At 31.2% G+C, this 11,573-nt stretch overlaps 1 protein-coding gene across 1 annotated transcript; it reads right to left on the bottom strand.

Annotated features, from left to right (window-relative positions):
• Nucleotides 1-4,416: 4,416 nt before the first annotated feature.
• On the bottom strand, nucleotides 4,417-6,613 carry LOC112716498 (UDP-glycosyltransferase 83A1). Its single transcript, XM_025768420.3, has 2 exons — nucleotides 5,889-6,613; nucleotides 4,417-5,453 (listed from the first exon to the last, which is right to left on the bottom strand). Exons 1-2 carry the CDS (start codon nucleotides 6,379-6,381, stop codon nucleotides 4,564-4,566), a joined length of 1,383 nt encoding a protein of 460 aa, XP_025624205.1. The 5' UTR covers nucleotides 6,382-6,613; the 3' UTR covers nucleotides 4,417-4,563.
• Nucleotides 6,614-11,573: the final 4,960 nt, after the last annotated feature.

Raw genomic sequence — 11,573 nt, 5'->3', positions numbered from 1 at the left:
AGGATGTTTTAGTTTACTTATATTCAATTTATTTTCATTTTAATGTCACTCATTTTTAAATAATTTATATTTTATTTAACTATACTTTTATATTTAATATAAATTAAAAAGATAAATAAATAAATTTTATTAATCATAATTTATTTATTTTTTTATGATTATACGATATCTATTAATATTATTTTTTCAACAAATATTTATAGTATATAATAATAGGTAAAGACTCACATACATTTGTCTTCATATGAAGTTGATAATTGAAAATTGTTAAATAATAATTTAGTCAACCTTGTCAAATCATCTAACGATTCTTAAATATCAACTTCACATGAAAACAACTGTACGGGAGCAATGATCCAGTGACCTAATAGCTTGACTAGTGACCGAATTAACCGGTTCGATCAGTAACCCACCGATTGAACCAATAACTCAATAACTCAGTAGCTTGATCGGTTCGATTACCGGTTCGATTTTGATAACTATGCTTGATCGTGATAAACAATCATGAAAATCATTTTCAGATTTGTGTGAAGTCTTCTACATACTAGCTGTTTGGCTTTATATATAGAGCTCCAATAATATGATGGTATTCATAGATATTAAGTTGCAAACTGGCAATAATAATTGATTCTTTTCCGCACTGATATAGCAATATGAAGTCGATATTCATTCGCCTGTGAAAAAAGAGAGAGATAGAGAAAAGGGGGTGCAATTTGCCAAAGATAAGCCAAACCAAAATCATTACTATTAAAGAAGAATATTAAATCTTGAATTATTCAATTCGTTCTCTGTCAGTTAACAGTTAAGTTTATTTTATTTTATAATATGTGTCATTGTCATTTTCCTTTTGTATAAGGTTTCTTATTAAATTATTATGTATATAATTAATCTATAAAAATATCTAAAATTATTTTATTATTTTCTCTTTATTAATTGAGGGTTAGTTGTTTAGTAATATTTTCCTTGAGTTATTTTAGAATTTTAGCTTTTTTAATAGTTAGGCATTTAAAAAAAGTGACAAATAAAAAACCCAAAAAAAAAATTGTAATAGTTTACTTTAAATTTATACTTTTAGAACTAAGTTAAAGAATTTGAGTGAAGTATTGTTAACTATTTTAAAATAACAAACTTATTGTTGTTGTTATTAACTTATTATTATTATTATATATTATAAAATAAACAGACAAAACAAACATTTTTTATGGTGACTACAAATGATTATTTTATTAAAGTATTATGTATAATTATTAATTGTTAAAATATGTTCAAATATATTGCGCACAAAGTGGTCAACAATTTTTTAGCCAATATATATCCAAACAAAAAGTATAGGAACCAATTTTTAAATAATCAACACTATCTTCGTATTATATTTAAATATTTTTGTATTACACTCAAATTTATACTGTTGGGCCAACCGTGGAGAGCTCTCGACAGCTGAGGAGACTTCAGGGAGGAATCAAGTGAGAGAACATAAGATAAGAAGACACCACATCCAACTCAAAACCTTAAGGTATCAAGTTAGTGGGTCTCTCATCTTATAAACTCCTCACTCTTCCATGCTTTCTTAGATGTGGGACTAACTTCAACACTCCTCACACTTGCAACACTAACAATCTCCCCCTCAAGTGTGAGCCTCCACATCAAGCATCAACTCCCCTCTATCTCCTCCACCACCACGAGTATTCGTCCATCACACCGCCGCAAAACACCGCGGGACACGCCGCCCGGACCACCTTTGCCGAGAAGACTTTCAATGCTTCACCTTGAATACTCCTTCAACCAGACCGATTAAACCATCGGCTCTGATACCACTTGTTGGGAATAAGACACCATTCCCCCTTGAGAAAACACATTTGACAGAGAAATAAAATACGCACAATCACAACACAAGAATTTAACGTGGAAACTCCAATTACCGGAGAAAAAACCACGGCCGTTGTCATATGACAACCAGAGAATATCACTATGTGAAAATTGTTACAACACATAGACTTCTTTCTCTCTACGGCACCCCAGTACACCCACACTCTCTCAAAGCAAATATCTAACTACACCTCACAACACTCTCTAATCAAAGAGTACAGAGGAAAAGAAAAATCAGATACAAGCTTAAAGTGTTTCTGACTGGTGCAAAAACAAATGGAGAACTTAGCCTCATATTTATAGCCTAGGCCACCCACTCCATTTGCTATCCTAAGCAATGTGGGACTAATTCAACCAAATTCTAACAATCTCCACCTTGATTGAAATAGTCACACATCTTCAGCTTCCATTGTCAACACCGACAATTCTTTGCTGCCATTGTCTATACCGACAATCATAGTTCAGAGAACTATCATACTCCACCATGAAAGTATACTCACTTGGAATTAGACCACTCCAAGCATTTCGCCTTGGTACAGATCGAAACCTTGCTGAAAATTCATGGTGCAACTTCCAAATTGGCTTTTCCTGGAAGTTCTTCAGCCATCGACCTAACTCCGCCACACACCTTGCATCTCAACGCCAACCAATACCCGTGTGCAATTGTGGACCCGATTGCCACAACTTATCCTTATCCATGGCAGTGCGGTAATACCATGAGGATTCTTCTTGTCTTTTAGAGAACATCATCTTTCATACCAGAGATCTTCTCCTTCAACGCCTTGTGCAAACCTGATTGTATCAACACATCCTTGACTTGTATTTGCCACAAGCCAAAATTGATTCTTCCATCAAATTTCTCTATTTCAAACTTCAGAGCACTTGAATATCCTGACATTGTTGCACCCGTATACTGGAATAGTATAACTCAACTGTAGACCATGCACTAGGAAGGGTCCCAGGAAAGAGAGGTGGGTCACAATGGACACACTTAAATACCAGGTCTTTCCTTAGCCAGAACCTCTCCAAACTGCACTCTCACAGTGTCACACTGCCTTCCAGCAACAACAACAGCAACCAAAGATCAACCTCAAGTTACAGGACAAAATTCTTTTCTGATGTGGAAGGTCAGACTAGGCTGCAACCACAGAGCATACTAAGAATAAATCCCACCGAACCGAAGCTCTGATACCACTTTGTTGGGCCAACCGTGGAGAGCTCTCGACAACCGGGGAGACTTCGGGGAAGAATCAAGTGAGAGAACATAAGATGAGAAGACACCACATCCAACTCAAAACCTTAAGGTATCAAGTTAATGGGTCTCTCATCTTATAAACTCCTCACTCTTCCATGCTTTCTTAGATGTGGGACTAACTTCAACACTCCTCACACTTGCAACACTAACAATCTCCCCCTCAAGTGTGAGCCTCCACATCAAGCATCAACTCCCCTCTAGCTCCACCACCTTTGCCGAGAAGACTTTCAATGCTTCACCTTGAATACTCCTTCAACCAGACCGATTAAACCATCGGCTCTGATACCACTTGTTGGGAATAAGACACCATTCCCCCTTGAGAAAACACATTTGACAGAGAAATAAAATAGACACAATCACAACACAAGAATTTAACATGAAAACTCCAATTACCGGAGAAAAAACCACGGCCGTTGTCAAATGACAACCAGAGAATATCACTATGTGAAAATTGTTACAACACATAGACTTCTTTCTCTCTAACACCGGCACCCCAGTACACCCACACTCTCTCAAAGCAAATATCTAACTACACCTCACAACACTCTCTAATCAAAGAGTACAGAGGAAAAGAAAAATCAGATACAAGCTTAAAGTATTTCTGACTGGTGCAAAAACAAATTGAGAACTTAGCCTCATATTTATAACCTAGGCCACCCACTCCATTTGCTATCCTAAGCAATGTGGGACTAATTTAACCAAATTCTAACAATTACAAATATAGAAAAATGTTTTCTCTAATGCTACATTTTTTCTTCTTTTTTTTTTCTTTATTTTTTTCTTTTTTTAGTTAAATGAATGTAAGTTCATCATTTTTTAAGTAATTTTGCAGTATTATGTGTTTCTTCTTCTTCTTTGTTTGATTTTTTTGTTTTTATTCTTGTTAAGAGAGTAAAACAAGAGAAAATTTGATAATGTAAAACAAAAAAGAAAAGATGAATAAGAAAAAAACAGCAGAAGATGAGAAGGAGAAAGAAGAAGAGTTTTGAATAATGCAGAACTTATCAGAATAAAAATACACTCAAATATCTTCGTGTTACACCCAAATTTGTGGTAAATACATAAAAATATTTCCTCTAATGCTATATTTTTTTTCTTCTGAATTGAACCACACTTCAGTCATTTGATTGGATTCAAAATAATAATCAATTTCATTCTGGTTCAATTGAAATCTGAACCTGAATTATTCATTATCTTCAACAACAAGATAACTGATGATGGAGGAAAAAGAGAAAAAAAAAAGAGAAGAAATTCTAATAAAAAAAAGAAGAAACATATCTAAAACAACTTAATCATTGTCTTAAAATTCATAAACAATAAATCACTTTCCTTTTTTATTTCTTTTTATTCATTTTGACATTAGGAACAATCATCAGAGCTAAAACATGCAATAACAAACGACTAAAATTTAAAATTAAAACATGTTCAGAAAAAGCAAATCCTTATTCCTTCAACCAGTTGATGAACTTGTTTAAGTTCTCTGAAGACCTTCCTCCAACATCAGCGTCCTTCATTAGCTTCTGCTTTAGCTCACGAGCCTTAAATCTTATGTTCTCATCACTAAGTAATTTATCAACTTTGACTTTTATCTCTTCACGTGAGATCATCCCATTTTCATCCAAATCAAATCCCAATCCAACCTTCCACTCATCACAAATATATATTTTGTCAAAGAATTGGTCAGCATAATATGGCCAACACAAAAAAGGCACTCCATTAGACACACCCTCCAAAGTCGAATTCCAACCGCAGTGACTTATAAAGCAAGCAATGGCAGGGTGGGATAGCACCTTTTCTTGAGGAGCCCATTCAATTATCTTACCTTGAGTCCCCTTGAATTCGTTAGGAAAACACACTTTATTGTTACAATCTGAATCTTTTCGCACCACCCAAAGAAAGGGTCTATTAGTAAGTTCAAGTCCAAGAGCGAGTTCTTTGAATTGTTTTTCATCAAAAAGAGTGGTACTTCCGAATGCAACATATATAACAGAACCATGAGGTTGTTGATCAAGCCAATTCAAACAAGAAAAATCTTCTTCCCAGAATTGTCCCAATGATCTTTCACTTACACCTTGATCATGGTCATAGGTTCTTAATAATGGACCAATTGGTAATAGCTTTGGTACGAATGATAATGCTCCAGGTTCAAGATCGGGTGTGGAGTTACAGAGGCACCACTCTGTGGATTCTAGAGTTTGCATGGATTGAAGAGTAATGTTGAATACCATCTTCTCAGTCATAGAGTCAGATATTTTGGCCCACCATATGATTTCTGTGTCCATGGGAGGAATGCTTGGTGATAACTGAAACCTTTTTTGTGTGGTTGGCAACCCTGCAGTTTCAAAACAGGATAATATTTTGGAAATAGCTTGAAAACTAATGACGACAAAAATTGTTTGAATTTTTTGTTACTATTTCTTTCGCAAAGAAAAAAAAATTGCACAGAAAAAAAAATTGCACCATTTTTCTAGCTTTGGTGGATAAATATGAACTAACCAATCCACCAACACAAGTTGGTTATGTTATCTTACTTTTGAAAAAATACTTCTTTTAATATTAAAAGCAAAATATATAAAAAAGTATAGGTAGATAATAAAAATATTAAACAATGTGAATAATAGATATATCGGATATTTAATTTACTAGGTGTGCGAATGATTATTCTAATATTAAGATTTAGGTGAGTAATTTGGATTATAGTGTTGGTATTTTTGGAATTTGAAATGGAAAATTAAAAATGTTAGAATTTGAAATGTGATATTGTTACCATCAGAGTCTATGATTCCATCCTCAATAAGCTTTGGTATGCTGCACTGCAAGGCTAACATAGCTGCTGCTGATGGATAAAACAGAACTCCTCTGATTCCGATCTTTCTTGCAATTTCCAACGCCCATGCCATAAGAAAATCAGCAACTATGCAGCTTACTCTCACACCATCTTTCAATCTAAGATCTTCAATTAGCCTCTCAAGCGTAGCAGGCATGTTCTTCAATATAGAATCAAATAGTAAGATGATATTATTTCTGTCTGCATCAGGTCCTAACCCATCCGGGATTGACACCAACTTTATCGGCGATCGTCCGTTATCGCCGCCGCCTTGATTCCCCATGGAACTAACCACTTTGTTGTGGATGAATTCAGGGGTGACAAAGATGATATTGCAACCCCTTTCAACCAATTTTTGAGACAAGATCATCAGTGGGTTTACATGTCCTTGAGCAGGGCATGGTAAAACTAGCACAGTTGGAACAACACCCATCTTGTCCTATGATTTGAAGTTTTTCTAATCTTCTTCGGATCTATTTATATTTGGTCACTCCTTGTGTGTCACGGTTCTAATTGGTTCTTGGTCCTTAAGTGCTCAGCAAGGGTGTATGACGTATCTAGCTATGTCACACCATTATTGGAACTTGGAATAAAATAAATTAACACAATGTGGAAACTTGGAAACTTCAAAGGGAAAATACAATACTATTCCTTTAGCTTGTTACTGTATTAACAAACTACATGCATTTTGAAAGAAAAGTAAGAATACAAACGAGGAAAAGTCCTGCGCTGAAAAGCACTCTCAACATAAAAATAAAATTAAGATAATATATAAAAAACAGAGTTTTTTCTTGAAAAATAGCTAAAATCTTTATTTTATTTTTTACCAAAAAAATTCTCCTTATGTGTAACAAATAAAGTTTGAATTCTTTTGAACAATAAATAAATAAATAATGTTCGAGTTCTTTAAGACTAAACTTTATTAGCTATGTAAAAAATGCTGGACTAAAATGTTTCTTAACTCTTATAAATGATATATTTACACATCTCGACTTTAATTTATATTAGATGGAAACCTGTCTATATTTGTTCATCAATTGCAAAAATAGATGAATATCTTTTTAAAAATTTTTATTATAAACTTATAGGTTTTAGAATAAAAAAAAATCAGGTTCTTAAGATTTGAGGTTACTTTTTTTTAAGATATTTTAGGGAAAGTATGAGGAGCCAATAGAATATTTGTACAATGTGTACAATGGATGTTTAGAGAGTATTAGAGATATAAGCATTAGTGTTACCTTTTTCCATCAGCTGAAGTTTTTGGGATGAGTGATATCATGACATGGTATTAGAGCGCTGGATTTAAAATTCAATTTAAGCTTTTGGGAAGATGTTTATTATCCCCAGTACTCGGATGGTTAATCTAAATAGTATGAAAAATGTTCATTTTATAACTCAATAGCCAATTGTACAAATAGTTCATTGTCTCCTTAGCGAGACTCATCTATAAAACTATTTAAAACCTTGGACACGAACCGGGTTATGTCTTACATGGGCGATGATCTTTTTAGTTTTTGTTTGTTTTTTCTTGGCTTCTTTCCCACCATGTCACAAAAAAGTTTGGAGAAGTGTACTTTGTTTTGATTTCCTATAGACCTATACTTAGGGGTGACAATATGTACTCTACTTATGGTATCCAATTCGATCCATCCGATCGGGTAGTATTGTCAACCTCGATCTGCAGCAGATAGGGTTGGGTGCGAGTAGGGTTTTCGTGCAGGTCAAATAGGGTGTGGGTTGAGTCTTAACCCTACCCGATCAACCCACACTCTATATATATGTATATGTTATATATTTATATAAAAATATATTTTAAATGGATGTTGAATCAAATTTCTCTCACTAAATGTAAAATATCCTTAGCCACTAAAAGAAAACCATTAATTGATAATTCAATATTTTTTTACATAAAAATCAATTATATTTTAAATTATCATCAAGTTATATAATAAAATTGTATCTTTTTTATAACCCGCGGGTATGATCGGATACCCGTAGATTAAGAGCGAGTAGGGTTAGGATTGAAAAATTCTCAACTCACGGATATGATAGAGTTGAGTTTATATAAAAATGGTAGAATTAGAATTGGATCCAAACCCTACCCAACCCCATCCATTGCTGCCCCTACCTATACTAATCAAAGGAGAAACATCGCTCTACTTTGTATCTTTTAACGTGCGCTGCAAGGAGTATCTTCATTGATGTGCAGGTTTAGAATAATATTCAAACCCATTTTAGAAAGGGCATATGAACTCTAATAGTAAGCTTCCTAAATGAACAAACTATGAAACAAAATAAAAAAAAATTAAGATTAAAGTACTGTTTTAATCTTTGATATTTAAGTTGAGTTTTACTTTTGTCTTTAATATTTAAAATATTTTATTTTATTTTAATTTTTTAGTCAAAATTAATTTTTTTTATTTTTTTATTATTATCATCTACTTTCTTTTATTATTTTGTCATTTTCACTTTTAAATTATATTACGACCACTACTATAATCACTACGATTACTATTTTTGTTATTATCTAAAAAAATCATAATAAAAAAAAATATCTTTGGAAAAAAAATTTAATTTGGACTAAAGAACTAAATAAGACAAAATAAAAAATTTAAAATAAAAATAAAATATTTAAAATATTAGAAACAAAATTAAAATTTTATCTAAATATTAGGACTAAAACAATATTTTACTCAAAAATTAAATTATGTTAGAATGCGTTTAGACTCTTCTAATATTAGAAATAATTTGAATTTGAATTAAGCTCATAAAAGAAAATATATATTTGACAAAAAATATATTAAAGATGTCGATATAATTTATTGTTTTTGTCTAACAATATTTAAAAGTATATACTAAAAATATATCGTTGAATTGTTAGACTAAATAAATTAGGCTAATAACTAATAGTACTAACAAAAATAATAAATTTTGCTGGCACTTTCAAATTTTCTCTTTGACAAATCCTATAGTTAAATTCTAACTACAATAGCTGATAAAGCAAATTACGAATGATGACAGTATGGTATTTAACAGCTTTTGTTGCGGAGTCCATTGTTTTAGAATAGGAAGTAAGTGTAGTTATGTTAGTTAGTTAATTTATGCTCTCAGTTAGCTAGTGAATAGTCATGTATCTATAAATTGGCAGTGGTCATCATCTTTTGTATACACGCAGCCATACTAGATGATTCAGTTCACAATCTAAAGCCATTTAGATAGGTTTTTGTGAGTTACTCTTGTATATTCAGTTCACGATCTATTATTATTATTACTACGAATTAATATCTACGTACAAGTTATTTAACCAAATAAGTCCAATAAATTATTTATACTCACACATCTTCCTCTTCTTCCTTCTCCTTCTCCTTTTATCTTAAACTTTCTTTTCCTCCATTCTTTTTCTCCTTCTCTTCCATCATCTTCATCATCATCATGATCATCATCGTTATAATTATCATCGTCTTCTTCGTATACGTATCGTCGTTGTTATTATTATTGTTATTGTAAAAAAATTTTCATACGCCATAGAATTTTATCAAGTTTTTTTTTTTATTTTACTCTCTTAACAAAAAAAAACAAACAAAAAAAAGAAGAAACAGATAATGCTGAAAAATTAGTTGGAAGATGATGAACCTACATTCATTCAACTAAAAGAAAGAAAGAAGTAAGAAAAAAAATTCAGTATTAAAGAAAATATTTTTGTGTATTTGTAGCAAATTTCAGTGTAAAACTAAAACATTTTTTTGTATTATTAAAAAATTTTGGTGTATTTGTACTGATAAGTTCTACATAATTCAAAACTCTTCCTCTTTCTCCTTCTCATTTTTTGCTGCTTCTTCTTCTTCTTCTTCTTTTTCATCATCATCATCATCATCATCATTATCATCTTTTTTTATTCATCTTTTTCTTTTTATTTTACCTTATCAAGTTTCTTCTTGTTTTACTTTCTTAACAAGAATAAAAACAAAAAAAAATCAAACAAAGAAGAAGAAGAAACACATAATATTACAAAATTACTTAGAAGAGGATGAACCTACGTTCATTCAACTAAAATAAAGAAAAAAATAAGAAGAAAAAGAAGAAGAAAAAATGCAGTATTAAAAAAATTTGTGTATTTGTAACAAATTTCGGTATAAAACTAAGACATTTATGTGTATTGTTAAGAATTTTTAGTGTATTTATACTAATAAGTTCTACATAATTCAAAATTCTTCTTCTTCCTCTTTCTCGTCTTCTATTGCTTCTTTTTCTTTTTCATCATCATCATCATCATCATCTTCTTTTTTTTCTTATTCATCTTTTTCTTCTTGTTTTACCTTCTCAAATTTCTTCTTATTTTACTCTCTTAACAAGAAAAAGAAATCAAACAAAGAAGAAAAAAAAACACATAATGTTACAAAATTACTTGAAAGGGGAATAATCTGTATTCATTCAACTAAAAGAAAGAAAGAAATAAGAAAAAAAAAAGAAAAAATATAGCATTAAAGAAAATATTTTTGTGTATTTACAACAAATTTCGGTGTAAAACTAAAACATTTTTGTGTATTGTTAAAAACTTTCAGTGTATTTGTACTGATAAATTTTGCATAATTCAAAACTCTTCCTCTTTCTCCTCCTCATCTTCTGCTGCCTCTTCTTCTTTTTCATCATCATCATCATCATCATCATCATCTTTTTTTTCTTATTCATATTTTTCTTCTTATTTTACATTCTCAAGTTTCTTCTTGTTTTATTTTCTTAATAAGAATAAAAACAAAAAAATCAAATAAAGAAAAAAAAGAAACACATAGTGCTGCAAATGTACTTAGAAGAAGATGACTTATGTTCATTCAACAAAAAGAAAGAAAGAAATAAAAAAAGAAGAAGAAAACTACAACAATAAAAAAATATTTTTGTGTATTTGTAGCAAATTTAAGTGTAAAACTAAGATATTTATGTGTATTGTTAAAAATTTTTGGTGTATTTATACTGATAAGTTCTGCATAATTCAAAACTCTTCATCTTCCTCCTCCTCATCTTCTGCTGTTTCTTCTTCTTCTTTTTCATGGTCATCATTATCCTCGTCTTCTTTTTTTTTTTTATCTTATTCATCTTTCTTCTTGTTTTACCTTCTCAAGTTTCTTCTTATTTTACTCTTAACATGAATATAAACAAAAAAATCAAACAAAGAAGAAGAAGAAATATATAATGCTTCAAAATTACTTGGAAGAGGATGAACATACATTCATTCAATTAAAAGAAAGAAAGAAATATGGGAAAAAAGAAGAAGAAAAGAGATGCAGCATTAAAAAAAATATTTTTGTGTATTTGACTATTTGTAGCAAATTTCGGTGTAAAACTAAGACATTTATGTGTATTGTTAAGAATTTTCAGTGTATTTGTACTGATAAGTTCTACATAATTCAAAAATCTTCCTCTTCCTCCTCCTCATCTTCTGCTTCTCCTTCTTCTTATTTCATTTTCTCATAATTCTTTTTGGGAAGAAAAAATACATAATGTTGTAAAATCGATAAAAAGAGGAGGAGTAAAAAATGCAACAACAGCAGCAGCAATAAAAAAATAACGAAAAGGATGAAACATGCGAAGAAGAAGAAGAAAGAACGCGAAGAAAAAAGAAGAGGCCAA

Source organism: Arachis hypogaea, chromosome 10 (assembly GCF_003086295.3).
Source record: "Arachis hypogaea cultivar Tifrunner chromosome 10, arahy.Tifrunner.gnm2.J5K5, whole genome shotgun sequence".
Classification (NCBI taxonomy): Eukaryota; Viridiplantae; Streptophyta; class Magnoliopsida; order Fabales; family Fabaceae; genus Arachis; species Arachis hypogaea.
The sequence above is the reverse complement of the archived record's forward strand: the minus strand, read 5'-3'. Positions and strand labels throughout refer to the sequence as shown.

Excerpts from the sequence above, each read along its gene's own strand:
- LOC112716498 (XM_025768420.3), bottom strand. The coding sequence starts at position 6,381 with ATGGGTGTTGTTCCAACTGTGCTAGTTTTACCATGCCCTGCTCAAGGA. Across the intron at positions 5,454-5,888 it reads TGGAATCATAGACTCTGATG|GGTTGCCAACCACACAAAAA; the intron begins GTAACAATATCA and ends TTGAAACTGCAG.